Below are 20,148 nucleotides of genomic sequence, written 5' to 3'. Positions count from 1 at the left end.
CCAAAAACACTGGAATAAATTATCTGTCAAAATAGTGTTAAGAAACTCAGTTACATGTCTAGAAACAACATTTTAAGTATGTGGGCAAGAGAAAATACCAGTAGAGGAAATAGTAATTAAGCTTTTTAAGACGAATAAGCTGTAAACTTGATAACACAGTCGATGTACATAAGAACATTTTATTCATCTCTCACTTCACCATTTCCTCCTGGTATACCTCCCCAGTACCGCCTTCCCTTCTGGTACACCTCCCCCAGTACCGCCTTCCCTTCTGGTACACCTCCCCCAGTACCGCCTTCTCTTCTGGTACACCTCCCCCAGTACCACCTCTTCTGTACCCATATGCTGGTCAGCCTCCTGCATTCACTCAGGAACATGATCCCAAACTACTTAAAATCCTTTACTTGAGGTAGCTGATGTCCTTCATGGATGCATCTGCAGTCATAACAAGTGGGCTGTCCTGTCGTCAGGCAGCCCTGCAGTCGGCCGGATTCCAAAGTCCGGGTCCGGCTTCGGCTGATGTCGCACTCCACCCGACGTCATCTCTGTTGGTCTTCGGGTATAAAAGCATCAGCCGACGCCATTTTCCTCAGTCTTTCTTGCCGCGTGGCGCCCGAAGCAGAAGCTGTTCGCAAGTGCCGGTCGGTCGGATCCAGAGATTACTTCTACCAATACTACTTCGAAGACTTCTAACCCTAAGTACCCCGTTGGCGACTCTTTCTGCCTCAGCCGATGTCAGAAAAGTTAACAATTGTTTAACCTGTGGGAAACAAATACCTCATAAAGATTTCCACTCTTACTGTCTGCCTTGTTTAGGCCCAGCCCCGGACGTAGCAGCCTGTTCGGCCTGTGCCTCTTTCAACCGACGAACGCTTAGGCCGGTCGGAGTTTGCAGAACAGTTTTTCGTTCTGATTTTGCGTACATTATGCCGCCGGATCCTCCGACTACCCAATCTACCAAAACGCAAAGATAAAGACCGACACTCGCGGTCCGCTGTTTCGGCCGAAACCACGGTAAAGCAAATCAAGGAGTGTCTCGGTTTCGCCGAAACCGAGAAAACTGATCAAAGTACAGCTGAACCTATTCTTACAACTGAGGCCCCTGCTACAACTCTTGAATCGACCTCAGAAATTTTACCCACTACGGTGGTTGACTTATCAGACACCATCCCTTGGATGTCTCTACCCCAGCACGTGGTGCTGCTAGGCCTCCAGCAGCCATGTCCATTAAGGCCTTCGCCAGGGCTAAAGCAGCCAAGACTACTAAAACAGTGCCTGTTAAACCCCCACATCCAGGCCCTCTTCTAGTTCTCAAATGCTTTCTTTGGCAGAAGATTTAATTTCTTTAATTAGAGGATCTCAATCTCACCCAGACAGGGCCTCTCAGCCCCAGAGAAGAGACTCTAGGACAGAGCCCCTGAGCCAGTGTCTTCTGATGATTCTGCTGATGAATCAGACATAACTGACCAGCCAGAGGCTCCCTTCTCCAATTTTGAAGATTCTGATGCTGAAGAATCCATTCCAGCTGCTTCCCCACCAGAAGAATTCTCCTTTGGGGAAACCTTGCATGCCATGCGAGAACAGTTCCAATGACAGCAACAGGATTTTTCAGACTCCAGAAAAGACTTAGGACCTTTCTGCACCTCCCACAGCACAGGCCCTTAGCTATACCTCCTGTTCTCTCTGTGGTGGATGATGCTTTCAATGATGTTTGCTCTGCTCCAGATTCTTTACCCCAGCCCCTGCCAAACCAGACAGATTTTACAGGGTGCCAGACCGAAACCGAGAAAACTGATCAAAGTACAGCTGAACCTATTCTAGCAACTGAGGCCCCTGCTACAACTCTTGAATCGACCTCAGAAATTTTACCCACTACGGTGGTTGACTTATCAGACACCATCCCCTTGGATGTCTCTACCCCAGCACGTGGTGCTGCTAGGCCTCCAGCAGCCATGTCCATTAAGGCCTTCGCCAGGGCTAAAGCAGCCAAGACTACTAAAACAGTGCCTGTTAAACCCCCCACATCCAGGCCCTCTTCTAGTTCTCAAATGCTTTCTTTGGCAGAAGATTTAATTTCTTTAATTAGAGGATCTCAATCTCACCCAGACAGGGCCTCTCAGCCCCCAGAGAAGAGACCTAGGACAGAGCCCCCTGAGCCAGTGTCTTCTGATGATTCTGCTGATGAATCAGACATAACTGACCAGCCAGAGGCTCCCTTCTCCAATTTTGAAGATTCTGATGCTGAAGAATCCATTCCAGCTGCTTCCCACCAGAAGAATTCTCCTTTGGGGAAACCTTGCATGCCATGCGAGAACAGTTCCAATGGCAGCAACAGGATTTTTCAGACTCCAGAAAAAGACTTAGGACCTTTCTGCACCTCCCACAGCACAGGCCCTTAGCTATACCTCCTGTTCTCTCTGTGGTGGATGATGCTTTCAATGATGTTTGCTCTGCTCCAGATTCTTTACCCCCAGCCCCTGCCAAACCAGACAGATTTTACAGGGTGCCAGATACTCATCACCACCTTTACAAGGCCCCACTTGCAGACCCAGAAACTATATCCCAGGGTCCCAAGGCAGTAGCCGTGACCACAGCTAAAAACCCTATTCCTTCTGAAAGGGAAGCAAGGTCTTTAGACAGATGGGGTAAAAAGGTCTACACTTCAGCTACTCTCTCAGCTAGAGCTTTAAACTGTCAGTTTCACATGATACAATACCAAGAGTTTATGCTTGATCAGTTAACTAAAAAACTAACCACTGATGAATCTCTTGATAAGAAATATGTATTAGAGATGGTAAATAACATACAACAGGTTAGCAACCATTCCTTAAAATGTGGCTATGATGCACTGGAGGCTTCATTTAGATCAGCCATGACAGGCACAGTGATAAGAAGGCATGCATGGCTAAAGGAACAAGCTTTACCGGATCATGTTAAAGCTAAGTTGCTAGATGCTCCTATGGACAAGACAAGTTTGTTTGGTACACCTGCCCAGCAGGTTATGAAGAAAATGGAAGAAAAGGCAAAATCTGTTCAAACTGTTAAAGATTTCTTGCAGGTTCAACCCCAAGGTTTAGCAGGAACTGGCCTGCCAAAATTGGTCCTTTCCTGACTCCACAAAATTTCAAAGGGGCAGGAATAGACGTTCCAGAGGCAGAAACCAATCCAGAGGAGGTGCCTACAGAGGACGACAGTGGCAAGGTAACAACAGAGGCACAGACACAGCCACTGCCACTACATCAGCACAACCACAGTGACTTAATCCTAAATCCGCCTACCAGGGAACAAATAGCAGCTCCTCTAGGCGGAAAGTTAACCTTATTTTCAAAGAACTGGCACTACATAACAAAAGACAAGTGGATTTTACAAACCATAGATCAAGGTTACCGGTTTCACTTCCACACTTTACCAGTCAAAAGAGGAATGCCAAATCTACCTCCAAATCAAAAACAGAGGCTCTACCAGATAATGGAGTTAGCAAACATGAGAGCTGTGGAAAGAGTGCCAACAGCAGAACAAGGAAAGGGGTTCTATTCCAGACTATTCCTAGTTCCAAGAAAGGAAAAAGTTGGAGACCAATTCTCGACCTGTCCACCTTAAATACATACATCATTGTCCCAAAATTCAAAATGCTGACCCTACAGCAACTTCTTCCCATGCTGGGCAAGGAGTCTTGGCTGGTAACTCTAGATCTCAAGGAGGCATACCTGCACGTCCCCATTCGACCAATCTGCAGAAGATACCTCAGATTTCTTGCAGGATCAGAGCACTATCAATTCTCAGCATTGCCCTTTGGCTTATCTACTGCCCAGAGTATTCACAAAATGCCTGGCATCAGTAATCCATTGCAGACTACAGGGAATTCAAATTTACCCATACCTGGACGACTGCCTGCTACAAGGGGACAACAAAAGCAAGCTGACAACAGATTTACAAAGGGTCATTTACTTGCTACAAGGACTGGGATACACAGTCAATTTACAAAAGTCAAGGCTGATACCATCCCAAACAAGGACATTCTTGGGAATTGGACACAGTACAACAAATGGCATTCCTGACTACAGAAAACAAAAGAACTTCCTCTTTACTTCTTGGCACTAACAAAACTGAACAAGTTAACAGCAAGAAAAGTTCTGCAGGCCTTGGGCTTCATGGCATCATGCATAATCTTGGTCCCATTTGCCAGACTACATATGAGGAAACTACAGTGGTACCTAAAGAATTTATGGTCCCAACACAGACACAGTCTAGAAACAGAAGTCCCACTAATTCCATGCTTAAAACAGGAGTTCCTATGGTGGGCTCAGGCATGCCAGTCAAACCCAGGCCTACCCTTTCGCAGATGTCAACCAAGCCAGACCATCACAACAGACGCTTCAGACCTAGGATGGGGCCACCCACATGCTGGACAAATGCGTGCAAGGATTGTGGACACAGGATCAACTTCACCTGCACATCAATCTAAAAGAAATGCTGGCAGTAAAACTGGCAATCCAAAAGTTCAAACCATTTCTCAAAGAGGGCCAGTTGATGATAAGGACAGACAACACCACAGTCATGTGGTACATCAACAAACAGGGAGGCACTCATTCATACCCCCTATGCAGAATGACCTTGGAGCTGTGGACCCTGGCACTCAGCTACAACATTCCGTTACAGGCAATATTTGTACCGGGGAAAGACAATACTCTAGCAGACATATTAAGCAGAACCACTTCGGATGCCCACGAATCGAAGCTGCAACCACACATCTTCAAGACCATCTCAAAGAAATGGGAATGCCACAGATAGACCTATTCGCATCACCTCTCAATCACCAGCTCAAAAATTCTGCACAAGGACATTCCACCCACTAGCATGGAAAGTGGACTCACTCTCCTTCAACTGGAAAGGCCTAACAGCATATGCATTCCCACCTCTTCCTTTGATACACAAGGTACTACTAAAAATCAAGGAAGAACGTCCAAGGATAATCCTGATAGCTCCAAACTGGCCAAGACAACACTGGTACCCACTACTGAAGAGCATGTCTCGGAACAATATGTGGCCAATACCCCTGATGCCTTTGATGTTAACTCAGAACAACTACAGCATCATACATCCAAACCTAAAACGCTGCAACTGACTGCATGGAACATCACATAGCAGCAGCTAATCCAGAACTTTCCCAAAGAGTTAAAGACATTATTCTTGAAGCACGCAGACCTTCAACAAGAAGGAACTATGCTGGAAAATGGAAAAGGTTTGTCATTTGGAGTACGGAAAGAGGAAAAGATGTGTCAAACATAGATATGCCTAACATTCTGGAGTATCTGGCCGAACTTCTTCATTCAGGCCTGTCCTACTCCTCCATCAAGATACATGCATCAGCTATTTCAGCAGAATACAGCTTTGATCCACCTGTTTTTTCACCCTTTGCTCAGGCAGTTCCTCAGAGGAATCAAGAATGTAAAACCTCCAAGGAAACCACCATTACCAGCTTGGGATTTAAACTTTGTGCTAGAAAAGTTGACACTATCACCCTTTGAACCAGCAGCAACAGCAGACCTACAACACCTGTCATGGAAAACTGCTTTCCTACTGGCAATTACTTCAGCAAGGAGGGTTTCAGAACTACAGGCCTTAATGGCAGTGCAACCCTTCCTAATCTTCCACCAAGATAGAGTGTCCATGAGGACTAATCCTACATTTATGCCCAAGGTGGTATCCAGAGTGTCTTTAAACCAGGCAATCCACCTACCTACCTTCTTTCCCAACCCACAAAACAGATGGGAAAGAATACTGCATACCTTGGATGTACATAGACAGCTACGCTACTACTTGGACAGAACAAAAAATAGCAGAAAGACTGACCAACTTTTTGTAGCCTATGCAACAGGAAGGGAAGGAAAAGCTATTTCCAAACAGACAATCTCCAAATGGATAGGAAATTGCATACGATACTGTTACTCCTTCCATGGAAAACCAATTCCACAGAACATAAGACCTCATTCTACAAGGGCAACAGCCACTACCACAGCCTTCTTACGAGGAGTGGCAACCAAAGACATTATTGAGGCGGCTACTTGGAAAAGTCCTCCTATTTAATCTGTTGGCATTTTAAATAAATATCACTGACAATGGATAAGTGACTGACTACACATGCAAATACAGAGATCTTTCAAATGCAGCTGACAGCATTCCTTATTAACATATTATAGAAAATGAGTTCAGCTCAACATTAACATTTATGTAACTGAACTGGTAAATAGGCTGAAGAGGAGAACTCAAAGATCCTGGAATCACATGATAACTGTTTATTCTTAGTAAGGTGTCCAGACACATAGGCCTCTATAACTGTTTATTCTTAATAAGGTGTCCAGACTCATAGGCCTCTGCAACTGTTTATTCTTAATAAGGTGTCCAGACACATAGGCCTCTTTGTTGAGATCGCTCCTTATTGGACTGTTTTTTTCTGATACGACTGCACGCAGTGAAGTATGGTATGTAGGATGTGCTGATGAATGTAAACTGGGTAATGTAATTACCTTCCCACGAGACAAATTCTTCAAGATGGCTTAATAGTATATGCAGTTACAGCAGTTACAATGCCAGTAAATGCAGTGTTGTCAAATTTGGAAAGAAAATATGGGAACATCCTAAAAACATAAAATACAGTTATATCAATTATATGCAATAAATTAAAGTTTGATCAGTTTGCTACAGCCATAGTCAGAAAGGCTTACTGGATTGCCCACCCTCATATCCAGGTGAATAACCAGTAAATCATAGGTAGCTAGTCTACCCTATATCCATCTTTTGATTGGACCTGTTACAGGACATTCTGCCATATCCTGCAGCTTAAAACAAGCCACAGAAATCAGATTAAGGAAATTTAGATTCTTATCAAATACATTACAGGAGGTTGGAAAGCATATGAGCTACAGTGACAGTCTACAGAAACGGCTTTGTTCTTTTTCTACCTACAAGCATCTTAGGAGCAAACTGTGCTGGGTAGCCATATCGGACACAATTCTGTTTAAAAAAAAGCATCTGGAAAGTCCAATGAGTGGAATTAGTACAATATTTATTCATTTATTTTATTTATTTTATTTATTTGCAGTTGTTTAACCAGGATAGTCCATTGGGCCTAAAGAACCCGCTTTCAATGAGTCCTGGGAGAAAAGCTCACATACAGATTATACAAAGATTATGTTCCACACATAGTTTACATGAGGATTATAGAGAAAAACATTGTAGAATTTCTGGTTATAAGTTAGATCAAAAAATATCAAACAAGTAATACAGGCAAACATAGCAAAAGAGAAGTTTTTTTTTTTTTTTTTACTAATTGCTAGGTACAAATAAGGAGTTGTATGCTAGAAGCAGGCATGAATTTGCTAGCTGGGATTTGAGAGAAAGGAAAGAGGAAAAAGTGTTGGGAGTGGAGAGCAGGTTATGAGGGGTGTGAACAGGAGCATTCCCATGAGGATGTTAGATGAGAGTGTAGTGATTTTTTTAAAGTATGGGAGGCTAGCAATTGCATATTAATCAAATGTTTAATATTAACATAAATAACACGAGTGAGTCACTATTCAAAAACTACCAAAAACACTGGAATAAATTATCTGTCAAAATAGTGTTAAGAAACTCAGTTACATGTCTAGAAACAACATTTTAAGTATGTGGGCAAGAGAAAATACCAGTAGAGGAAATAGTAATTAAGCTTCTTAAGACGAATAAGCTGTAAACTTGATAACACAGTCGATGTACATAAGAACATTTTATTCATCTCTCACTTCACCATTTCCTCCTGGTATACCTCCCCAGTACCGCCTTCCCTTCTGGTACACTCCCCAATACCGCCTTCCCTTCTGGTACACCTCCCCCAGTACCGCCTTCTCTTCTGGTACACCTCCCCCAGTACCACCTCTTCTGTACCCATATGCTGGTCAGCCTCCTGCATTCACTCAGGAACATGATCCCAAACTACTTAAAATCCTTTACTTGAGGTAGCTGTTCTTCCACCTTCTGAGAGCAATTAACTCTGGTTAAGAACTGCCAAATTTTATCCCTGCCCCCTTCTCACCCAGCTGCAAACTGTTCTAGTGCCTGCACCAGACACCATAGTCATATGAAGCTAAGAAAATGCTGCAAACAGAAAATATGCAATTCTCATGCCTGCAAATGGCACACTGTCAAACCTCTTCTTTGTCAAAATATGCTGAGCATGAAAATCAGGACTAGAAAAGACCTGATATATCTTTGGTGGATTCCTACATCCAACTTGAATGCATTCAGTTTGGTGCCAAGAATGTGAAGTCAGCACTTGCTGTGCACATGCAGAGAATGTATATCATATATCAGCAGCCATGAGAACACCTACTATTACAAAACATCACACATGGCACTCCAGGGTATGGAGTTACATGCCTTCTCCATTTCCCAGCACACATGGAGATTATAATAATACACTCCCATGATCTCTTGAATATCAGTGCAAGACCAAAGGGTTAGTTCACTATTCCATGACCAGGTTGGAATCTACACATTACTCACTCTAAATCAGAGGCTTAACTGTTAACATCTCTATCCCAATTCCAGCATCTTGGCATATACTTTTCCAGGGAGTCTGAGAAGCATGTTCCTTGGGCAACTAGAATGTACCCTCCTGTCTTCTTTTTAAAAAGGTGGAGGACACTGTCATCCAAATTTGTCAGTCAGGAAATACTGTTCCTGTCTTCCTTTCAACAGTGAAAAAGTATGCTAACCACTGTCTCAATATATATCCAGCAGTGAAAAAGCATGCTAACCACCATCTCAGTACCCATCCAACAGTGAAAAAGCATGCTAACCACTGTCTTAGTATCTATCCAACAGTGAAAAAGCATGCTAACCACCATCCCGGTATGCATCCAACAGTGAAAAAGCATGCTAACCACCATCTCAGTATCTATCCAACAGTGAAAAAGCATGCTAACCACCATCTAAGTATCTATCCAACAGTGAAAAAGCATGCTAACCACTGTCTCAGTATCTATCCAACAGTGAAAAAGCATGCTAACCACAATCCCAGTATACATCCAACAGTGAAAAAGCATGCTAACCACCATCTCAGCATCTATCCAACAGTGAAAAAGCATGCTAACCACCATCTCAGTATTTATGCAGTAAATATTTCCATGCTCTCTATCTCATCTGTTTTTTGAAGTTGTTTGATGTTCTGAAAACAATTCCTTAAAAACTCATATTTTGCAGATACTGCAATGCAATGCACGGTGCTGCCACATCCCCTACAAAATAGTTCTCTCCACTTGGCATATTACCTGCACCTCTGAACTCAGAAGTTCATGTTTCCTATCCTGCGTTACCGTCACTTTTCTGCTTGCATTCTCTTCATATTCTTTAATCTCAATACACACTGCTCACCAAGCTTACAGTACTCTCATATTTCAGAGAACCATATACTGTTTGTCAGACACACAAATTTACTAAAATCCAGTTCATATTGTCATCCACTGTCACAGTCTGTGCAATAAATATGCAGTTCTTTGGTGAAGAAAGATTCACTCTTTCTTAATTTTGTGTTTTTCAGGCAGCAAATCTGGAAACAGGAGAACAGCGAATATCAAGAGTATAGGCTATTCTGATTTGTTTTGCCTCTCAAAGGAGGACATGACCGATGTGCTCATTGAATTTCCAGATGCAAAAACCATTATGGAGGAAAAAGGGAAGCAGATCCTTCGAAAGATGAACATGTTAGATGAAGAAGCAGCTGCTGCCGCTGATCAGAGATGGGAGGAGATGAAGAAAAACCTGGAAAGGATGGAAGCAGCATTGACAACCTTGCAGACAAAGTTTGCCAGATTAGTGGCAGAACTGGAGTCTAACACAGTGAAGTTGAAATACCGCCTTCAGAGCCTGGAGAATGAGACAGAAGGTTGGCTCGTCTCAGATGATGATGATACTGATGGAGGATTTTCAGCGTGAGAGAATTACCTGCTCAGCAAATCATGAGATAAAGATCTATTCGGAAAGCACTTTTGCCCTTTTGCTCCTAATGTTATATCTCTGTCCTTATGTATCAACACCCAAAGCATGGTCTGCAGTATTCTGAAACATATTATGTAACCTTATTGCAGGGTTTTTCTAACGGATAAAAGTCTTTCTTATCCTTTCTTGCTAGTTTCATTGTATAACGGAAATACATTTTCTTGATTCTATGCTCTTGATGAAAGTTTACAATGTTACACTTTATTATAATCGATGTTATGTGGCTGACAGGACAAAAACTGAAAGCACACTAAGACAAAAAGCGGATTATGTTGTTCTGTCTGGCAACCTTCTCCCCCACTTCCCATGTAAAGCGGGGCTTCAGCACATGCACCATTTAGTTAATATGTCATCTCTAAGATTAGCCCACTGTAGTGAAATGCAGACCACACCTCAAAGTATTTACTTTTCTATCTTCATGTTCAGCCTACAATATTTATACAACCTAGATATTGTCAGCTGAAAAACCTGCTCCCTTTACATTATTGTTAAATGTTAATAACCCTGATTACATAATTACACTTTACCTTTCCTCAGACACACCTGTATTCATTCTTCAGTACCTCATACTGTCTCCCCTAATCATGATAGTGCTTGTACTTCCTGGAATCTCTATTTACTTTGATCTTTAATCAGCTTTGATGAACTTACACCAGTTCTTCTTAAGTCTACTTCATGAATGGACTTGTTGGTGTACTCTTTCAGTCTGCATTCTGCTCCTCTAAATTGTATTATTTGTCTTTACTGATGCTGCGACTGCTCTTTCTTTATTCTGAATATGGCCAATACCTTGTACCAGCTCAAAACATGTAATCATCTTGTTTTAATTAGGTCTCCTAGGATTATAACCTCATTGGAATGGAGAGTATTTGTCTGCTTCTGTGATGTAAGCGGTGGTGTCTTAAGCTTTGTATTCTCAGTAGGGTCACCAAGTACCATGTTAATAACCTCCTGGGATTGTGACCTCATCATGGTGGGTGGGGACTGTGCATCCTGTGAACATTTTAGCTGCATTGTCTGGAGCTTTATATTCTTGGTAGGGTAACCTACTACCATGACAAACCCTTCCTTGGATAGTAACGTTATAACACTGGGAGGGATTTGTATATCCCATTATCCTTATAGTTCTGCTGTTTGCAGCTTTGTGATCCTCATACGGCCATGTGACACAAAATGATCTGAAGACAGGCCACGCAAAATAAAAGTCTAACAGTGTGGCTCCATGACAGTCTTTTCAAAGAAGAATGGAATACTGAGATATATCCCTCTATCCAGGCCCAGGGGATGAGATTTGCTACTGAGCATGTAGAAGCTGTTGAGTTTGGTCTGAAAAAAATGTGAAACTACATTGTGGCCTCACCACATGCAAAGTGTAAGGTAGAAATCAGCTTTGATGTCAATCAAATGGCAGGGAGACCCATGATAAGTTAAAATGTTAAAATTCACTGGACCCCAGCAAAGGAAATGGACTGTTGGGACGCAATACTGTCTGACTGCTAGGGAGGGAGCGTGAACTTGTGTGGGAAGCTGATAAATGCCACCTAGATATAATTGGTACACTTGGTTTGGTGCCAGTCTTCCTGATTGTGGTAGACTCTCCGGTTCTGTGCTTGCTTTTGAGTGGGGCCTGGGCAGTTATAGTGATACCAAAAAGCCCCAAGTAGTGTGGTGAGTAACCTGTGTCTATATCAGTAGATTAGATAGTTGCTTCAATGTAGTGTCTATATCAGTAGATTAGATAGTTGCTTCAATGTGATGTGTCTATATCAGTAGATTAGATAGTTGCTTCAATGTGATGTATCTATATTAGTAGATTAGATAGTTGCTTCAATGTGATGGGTCTATAGCAGTAGATTAGATAGTTGCTTCAATGTGATGTGTCTACATCAGTAGATTAGATAGTTGCTTCAATGTGATGTGTCTGTATCAGTAGATTAGATAATTGCTTCAATGTGGTGTCTATATCAAGAGATTAGATAGTTGCTTCAATGTGATGTGTCTATAGCAGTAGATTAGATAGTTGCTTCAATGTGATGTGTCTATATCAGTAGATTAGATAGTAGCTTCAATGTGATGTGTCTATATCAGTAGATTAGATAGTTGCTTCAATGTGATGTGTCTATAGCAGTAGATTAGATAGTTGCTTCAATGTGATGTGTCTATAGCAGTAGATTAGATAGTTGCTTCAATGTGATGTGTCTATAGCAGTAGCTTAGATAGTTGCTTCAATGTGATGTGTCTATAGCAGTAGATTAGATAGTTGCTTCAATGTGATGTGTCTATATCAGTAGATTAGATAGTTGCTTCAATGTGATGTGTCTATAGCAGTAGATTAGATAGTTGCTTCAATGTGATGTGTCTATATCAGTAGATTAGATAATTGCTTCAATGTGGTGTCTGTATCAAGAGATTAGATAGTTGCTTCAATGTGATGTGTCTATAGCAGTAGATTAGATAGTTGCTTCAATGTGATGTGTCTATATCAGTAGATTAGATAGTAGCTTCAATGTGATGTGTCTATATCAGTAGATTAGATAGTTGCTTCAATGTGATGTGTCTATAGCAGTAGATTAGATAGTTGCTTCAATGTGATGTGTCTATAGCAGTAGATTAGATAGTTGCTTCAATGTGATGTGTCTATAGCAGTAGATTAGATAGTTGCTTCAATGTGATGTATCTATATCAGTAGATTAGATAGTTGCTTCAATGTGATGGGTCTATATCAGTAGATTAGATAGTTGCTTCAATGTGATGTGTCTACATCAGTAGATTAGATAGTTGCTTCAATGTGATGTGCCTGTATCAGTAGATTAGATAATTGCTTCAATGTGGTGTCTATATCAAGAGATTAGATAGTTGCTTCAATGTGATGTGTCTATAGCAGTAGATTAGATAGTTGCTTCAATGTGATGTGTCTATATCAGTAGATTAGATAGTAGCTTCAATGTGATGTGTCTATATCAGTAGATTAGATAGTTGCTTCAATGTGATGTGTCTATAGCAGTAGATTAGATAGTTGCTTCAATGTGATGTGTCTATTGCAGTAGATTAGATAGTTGTTTCAATGTGATGTGTCTATAGCAGTAGCTTAGATAGTTGCTTCAATGTGATGTGTCTATAGCAGTAGATTAGATAGTTGCTTCAATGTGATGTGTCTATATCAATAGATTAGATAGTTGCTTCAATGTGATGCGTCTATATCAAGAGAGTAGTTAGTTGCTTCAATGTGATGTGTCTATATCAGTAGATTAGATAGTTGCTTCAATGTGATGTGTCTATAGCAGTAGATTAGATAGTTGCTTCAATGTGATGTGTCTATATCAGTAGATTAGATAATTGCTTCAATGTGGTGTCTATATCAAGAGATTAGATAGTTGCTTCAATGTGATGTGTCTATAGCAGTAGATTAGATAGTTGCTTCAATGTGATGTGTCTATATCAGTAGATTAGATAGTAGCTTCAATGTGATGTGTCTATATCAGTAGATTAGATAGTTGCTTCAATGTGATGTGTCTATAGCAGTAGATTAGATAGTTGCTTCAATGTGATGTGTCTATAGCAGTAGATTAGATAGTTGATTCAATGTGATGTGTCTATAGCAGTAGCTTAGATAGTTGCTTCAATGTGATGTGTCTATAGCAGTAGATTAGATAGTTGCTTCAATGTGATGTGTCTATATCAGTAGATTAGATAGTTGCTTCAATGTGATGCGTCTATATCAAGAGAGTAGATAGTTGCTTCAATGTGATGTGTCTATAGCAGTAGATTAGATAGTTGCTTCAATGTGATGTGTCTATAGCAGTAGATTAGATAGTTGCTTCAATGTGATGTGTCTATAGCAGTAGCTTAGATAGTTGCTTCAATGTGATGGGTCTATATCAGTAGATTAGATAGTAGCTTCAATGTGATGTGTCTATATCAGTAGATTAGATAGTTGCTTCAATGTGATGTGTCTATAGCAGTAGATTAGATAGTTGCTTCAATGTGATGTGTCTATAGCAGTAGCTTAGATAGTTGCTTCAATGTGATGTGTATATAACAGTAGCTTAGATAGTTGCTTCAATGTGATGTGTCTATAGCAGTAGCTTAGATAGTTGCTTCAATGTGATGTGTACATAACAGTAGCTTAGATAGTTGCTTCAATGTGATGTGTCTATATCAGTAGATTAGATAGTTGCTTCAATGTGATATGTCTATATCAATAGATTAGATAGTTGCTTCAATGTGATGTGTCTATAGCAGTAGATTAGATAGTTGCTTCAATGTGATGTGTCTATAGCAGTAGATTAGATAGTTGCTTCAATGTGATGTGTCTATATCAGTAGATTAGATAGTTGCTTCAATGTGATGTGTCTATATCAGTAGATTAGATAGTTGCTTCAATGTGATGCGTCTATATCAATAGATTAGATAGTTGCTTCAATGTGACAGTTGGTTGCAGAAAGGAAAATTCTATGTGCATGCTCCTAACAGCTTATTGGAATATTTGCCCTTCTCACAGACTGTGTCAACAGAGTTTGATAGGTTACTACCTACTGACTCTCTAATTCTGTTTGGAGACTTTAGCACATATAAAGGGAATAGTAAAGATACCTGCAAGGCCACGAGTGGGTGGTGCAGCTTGCCTGGACTGAACCCATGCAGTAAACTGTTATTAGATATCTGTGCTAGTCATGGGTTGTCCATAAGATGCACTTTGCTCAAACACAAGGTGTGTCATAACAGTACATCATTTCAGAGCTTCTTGGAAAAATGTTGATGAATGAATTTTTAATCATGACATTAGACCTGAGGCTGCACATTCTGGACACTAGGGTCAAAGGAGGTCGTCTGCTGTAAAATACTTGTTAACAAGATGGAAAAGATGGTTCCTGAGATGCTTGAACAAACACAGGAAACACAAATGTGTACTGGAGGTACCTCGCATATGTCTAGCAGGTGCTTCTGTGTGCGATGAGGTCAACTTCTATCTTCAGAAGAGCTTTTGTTGTGTACCTGGAGAGAGGAAGGTCACAAAATCCAAATGAACTCTATTTAAGACCTCAGTAGTTAAAGCTGTTGCTGAAAGGTGGTCAGGGGTCGTCAGGCTGATTGTTGCTGAAAGGTGGTCAGGGGTGGTCAGGCTGATACCCCTATTACTTACTGGAGCATGCCAGCAGTGAGAGAAGTTGTCAAGTTAATGATAAAGGCCTTTCAAACAGTGGTAGGAGGAACTCTTCTTATAAGAAATGCCAGGAAGCCAACAGCTATGGCACTTAATGGAGGAAAGAAGAAAAGTGTGAATATCCATGGAGAATGACATCTAAATGGTTTCAAAGATGTTCTTGCAAATCATCTGGTCATCTGGTAACTTAGGAGTTGGAAAGGTGGGATATGGTGAAGGCTGCTATCAGCAAAAGTGAAGGAACATTGTCAGGATGTGGCACCAACCCTTTGAGGAGTTCCTGAATGTAGTGGACATGCCCACTTCTGAGTATGTGGCTCCAGTGGCAACTGATGGGATGGAGTCCATTTCTATAACTGAGGTCACTGCAGTAGTTAAAGGATTCTTTAATGGCAATAGATGAGACCCACTGGGAAATGTTGAAGGTGCTGGATACTGTCTGGGAGGTATGATTAATGTTTTTTTTTGTTTTTACAATGTTGCTATGACAGTACCATTGGAATGACAAATTGTGGTGGTGGTCCCCATTTTGGAAAAACAGGGGCAGAAGAATCCGATCCAGTTATAGTGGGATCAGTTTCCTTGGCATTTCTGGATAGCCTATGCCTGGGTGCTGGACATTCCATCAAACAAATGACTGTGAATCAGGAAAAGCAGTGTGGAGTCAATTCTGCTTGTAGAACTGTGTATCTACCCTGTGCCCTCACAAAAGTACTTGAAAGGTGATGTAAGTTCATCAGTGTCTCTTGATTGTGTTTTGTGGAGCAGAAAAAGTCTTATGACCACATTCCCTACAATGTCTTGTGAGAGGTACTAGAATAGTAGTAAGTTCTAAGGCAAATGAAGTGCGTCATTCAGCCTCTCTGTTTGCAGAGCAAGAGCTATGTCAATATACTAGACATTAAGTCATAAACATTCAAAATGGGAAAACTCCATCGGCGGTGCTTTGTCTACCTTCCTTTTCAAGAATAGGATTTCAAAGGGAAGTTGAACTTTGACGTGTAGCCAGTGTGAGGAAGTAAGGTTTGCACCTCTGTTGTTTGCAGACGGTGATGTCCTTTACGTCTGAAGTGGCTGCATACCAGGCTTAAATGTCCCATCTGCTTGAGTTGGTGGTAGCTCAGGTGGAAGTAAAAGATCTCATGGCACCTCTCAAAAAGAATAGGGGAAATTGCCTGATGCCCTGGCCATATTCCAGTAACAGTATAAATGCCATCTCAGGTTTCCCCCTGAAAGGAGGGTACTAGCCTAGTGGAATTAATTAGATCAACAAAGGATAACTAAATAACTAGATACAACTGTGATTGACATTCTAATGTGCAATCACAAATATGTGTTTTTTTTAACAATACAGTGACCTCCAATTTAGTACATTCAGGTAGCTGGGTGGTGGGGGTGCAGGTGATGTTACAAAAAACCCTGTTTCACTGCCAGTTTACTATTAAATGCACTCAGAATTTAATCACTAATGTAACAAGCTTTAGCCATGGAGCTGACTGGAATCATTGGCAAGTGTTAAAGAAGTTTACTGCTGTGTGTGAAAAAGGTGGGACGGAAATCTGCACCTCCAAATCAAAGGTCAAGTTTTCCTCCCAGAAAAGAATAGCTTGTTCTCTGTAGGAAAGGGCAATGGAGCTACATCAGGTTTAAGTATCATTGGATATTATCCACATGGAGGGGGTAGTGATCACCAAGACATTGACCAGTGGATGGATGCCCTGGTAGCTGCTGTTGGACAGTACTATAGTAGTGAAACAAGAACAGAATCACCACATGAAGCTGGGCAGTTGTATAGTAGTGAAACAAGAACAGAGTCACCACATGAAGCTGGACAGTACTATAGTAGCGAAACAAGAACAGTCACCACATGAAGCTGGACAGTACTATAGTAGCGAAACAAGAACAGAGTCACCACATGAAGCTGGACAGTACTATAGTAGTGAAACAAGAACAGAGTCACCACATGAAGCTGGACAGTACTATAGTAGTGAAACAAGAACAGAGTCACCACATGAAGCTGGACAGCACTATAGTAGTGAAACAAGAACAGAGTCACCACATGAAGCTGGACAGTACTATAGTAGCGAAACAAGAACAAAATCATCACATGAAGCTGGACAGTACTATAGTAACGAAACAAGAACAGAGTCACCACATGAAGCTGGACAGTACTATAGTAGTGAAACAAGAACAGAGTCACCACATGAAGCTGGACAGCACTATAGTAGTGAAACAAGAACATAGTCACCACATGAAGCTGGACAGTACTATAGTAGTGAAACAAGAGCAAAATCACCACATGAAGCTGGACAGTACTTTAGTAGCGAAACAAGAACAGAATCACCACATGAAGCTGGACAGTACTATAGTAGCAAAACAAGAACAGAGTCACCACATGAAGCTGGACAGCACTATAGTAGTAAAACAAGAACAGAGTCACCACATGAAGCTGGACAGTACTATAGTAATGAAACAAGAACAGAGTAACCACGTGAAGCTGGACAGTACTATAGTAGCGAAACAAGAACAGAATCACCACATGAAGCTGGATAGTACTATAGTAGCGAAACAAGAGCAGAATCACCACATGAAGCTGGACAGTACTTTAGTAGCGAAACAAGAACAGAATCACCACATGAAGCTGGACAGTACTGTAGTAGCAAAACAAGAACAGAGTCACCACATGAAGCTGGACAGCACTATAGTAGTAAAACAAGAACAGAGTCGCCACATGAAGCTGGACAGCACTATAGTAGCGAAACAAGAACAGAGTCACCACATGAAGCTGGACAGTACTACAGTAGCGAAACAAGAACAGAGTCACCACATTAAGCTGAACAGTACTATAGTAACAAAACAAGAACAGAATCATCACATGAAGCTGGACAGTACTATAGTAGTGAAACAAGAACAGAATCACCAGATGAGGCTGGACAGTACTATAGTAGCGAAACAAGAACAGAGTCACCACATGAAGCTGGAGAGTACTATAGTAGCGAAACAAGAACAGAATCAGCACATGAAGCTGGACAGTAATATAGTAGCGAAACAAGAACAGAGTCACCAGATGAAGCTGGACAGTACTATAGTGGTGAAACAAGAACAGAATCACCACATGAAGCTGGACAGTATTATAGTAGCAAAAGAAGAACAGCGTCACCACATGAAGCTGGACAGTACTATAGTAGCGAAACAAGAACAGAGTTGCCACATGAAGCTGGACAGTACTATAGTAGCGAAACAAGAACAGAGTCACCACATGAAGCTGGACAGTACTATAGTAGCGAAACAAGAGCAGAATCACCACATGAAGCTGGACAGTACTATAATAGCGAAACAAGAACAGAGTTGCCACATGAAGCTGGACAGTACTATAGTAGCAAAACAAGAGCAGAATCACCACATGAAGCTGGACAGTACTATAGTAGTGAAACAAGAACAGAGTTGCCATATGAAGCTGGACAGTACTATTGTAGCAAAACAAGAACAGAATCACCACATGAAGCTGGACAGTATTATAGTAGCGAAACAAGAACAAAATCACCACATGAAGCTGGACAGTATTATAGTAGCGAAACAAGAACAAAATCACCACATGAAGCTGGACAGTACTATAGTAGCGAAACAAGAACAGAGTCACCAGATGAAGCTGGACAGTACTATAGTAGTGAAACAAGAACAGAGTCACTACATGAAGCTGGACAGTATTATAGTAGCGAAACAAGAACAGAATCACCACATGAAGCGGGACAGTACTATAGTAACGAAACAAGAACAGAGTCACCACATGAAGCTCTTGGTTTACCAGTAAGCTTATGTCCCTATCCTCTCCTGTGGCCATGAGCTCTGGGTTGTAAGTAAATAACTGGGATCAACAATTCAAATGGGAGAAATGAAGTTCCTTCCCAGTTTGCCATGCAGCAAGAGAGAATTCCATAGGATGAAGCGGAGAATGAAGCCAGAAATGGGAATAGCTGATTTGTTCTGCTCAACTTGCTACCAGTAGCTACCATTACCAAGGTAAGCAGTTTAGAATATGGACAAGTGGGTGTTATCATTACTTCTGCAATGAAGTCATTTACGTCTGACAAGCAGGTGGGAATCGCAACTAACCAACACTTACTCTATGGTGCTAGACTTTTAGGGCTATTCTATATAGGTGACTACAGAGGAAGGAAGGTGAAACTTGAAGACTGGAAGTTAAAAGTTGGATGAAGTCCGAGTGAAATATTTTTTTTTACATTATGCAAAGAAATGGACCCAGATGCCTAAGTAAAACTATTCTGAGCTACAACACTGGTTTAATGTGGTGAAGGAGGAAAACAGAGACCCTTGGAACCTGTCTCCAATGTATTTATAGGGCATCACGATTGACATGAATATGCATCGGAACATACGGCTAAGAATGCAGCTAGTGCCATCTCTGAGTAGTCAGATGAAATGATGTACTTCTGAACCGTTCCATCTCTTCACTTAACAAAGTGAATTATTAGAAAGTGCAATGCAACCTTCACCACACACACAACCTTGAATACAACTGCAATTCCTGCTGATTAAAGCTGAAATGGTCTGTCTTGCAGGTCATGTTAGTTCTTTTACATATGCAATTATTGTTTGCAATGGAAGAATAAAACCCACTTAAGTGTTTATCCTTGCAATAGCACCATCTCCCAATCCAGTATGCCTAATTTAAGAACAGTAAGAAGAAAGTATAAATAACCTACCTAGTTCCTGCATTCTTTCCAATGTTCTGACCTTACTAAACCCCAAAGAAATAAGCATTTGTCAATGCTGAATGGTGACGCACTGCAGTCAGTTGCAGCAACATGACAGGAGGAAGGGGAATGAAACAAATTGTTAATGGTACGCAGCAGACAAGTGGCCCAATGCATCATCGATGCAGGGTGAACCACAGACCAAAGATCAATACAGCAGACAAGGCATTAAGTAAA

General features: G+C 41.2%; 1 protein-coding gene across 1 annotated transcript in view; it reads left to right on the top strand.

The window, feature by feature from the left end:
• The window catches only part of CNGA4 (cyclic nucleotide gated channel subunit alpha 4), a 321,195-nt gene extending 311,079 nt beyond the window's left edge, over positions 1–10,116 (top strand). The window contains exon 4 of the mRNA XM_044058117.1: positions 9,575–10,116. Within this exon, the coding sequence (XP_043914052.1) occupies positions 9,575–9,969 (395 nt within the window). The 3' untranslated portion in view covers positions 9,970–10,116. The remainder of the gene's footprint in view (positions 1–9,574) is intronic.
• Positions 10,117–20,148: the final 10,032 nt, after the last annotated feature.

Source organism: Protopterus annectens, chromosome 16.part0 (assembly GCF_019279795.1).
Source record: "Protopterus annectens isolate FY-2018-M chromosome 16.part0, PAN1.0, whole genome shotgun sequence".
Taxonomy (NCBI): domain Eukaryota; kingdom Metazoa; phylum Chordata; order Ceratodontiformes; family Protopteridae; genus Protopterus; species Protopterus annectens.
This window is presented reverse-complemented; position numbering and strand designations above follow the sequence as displayed.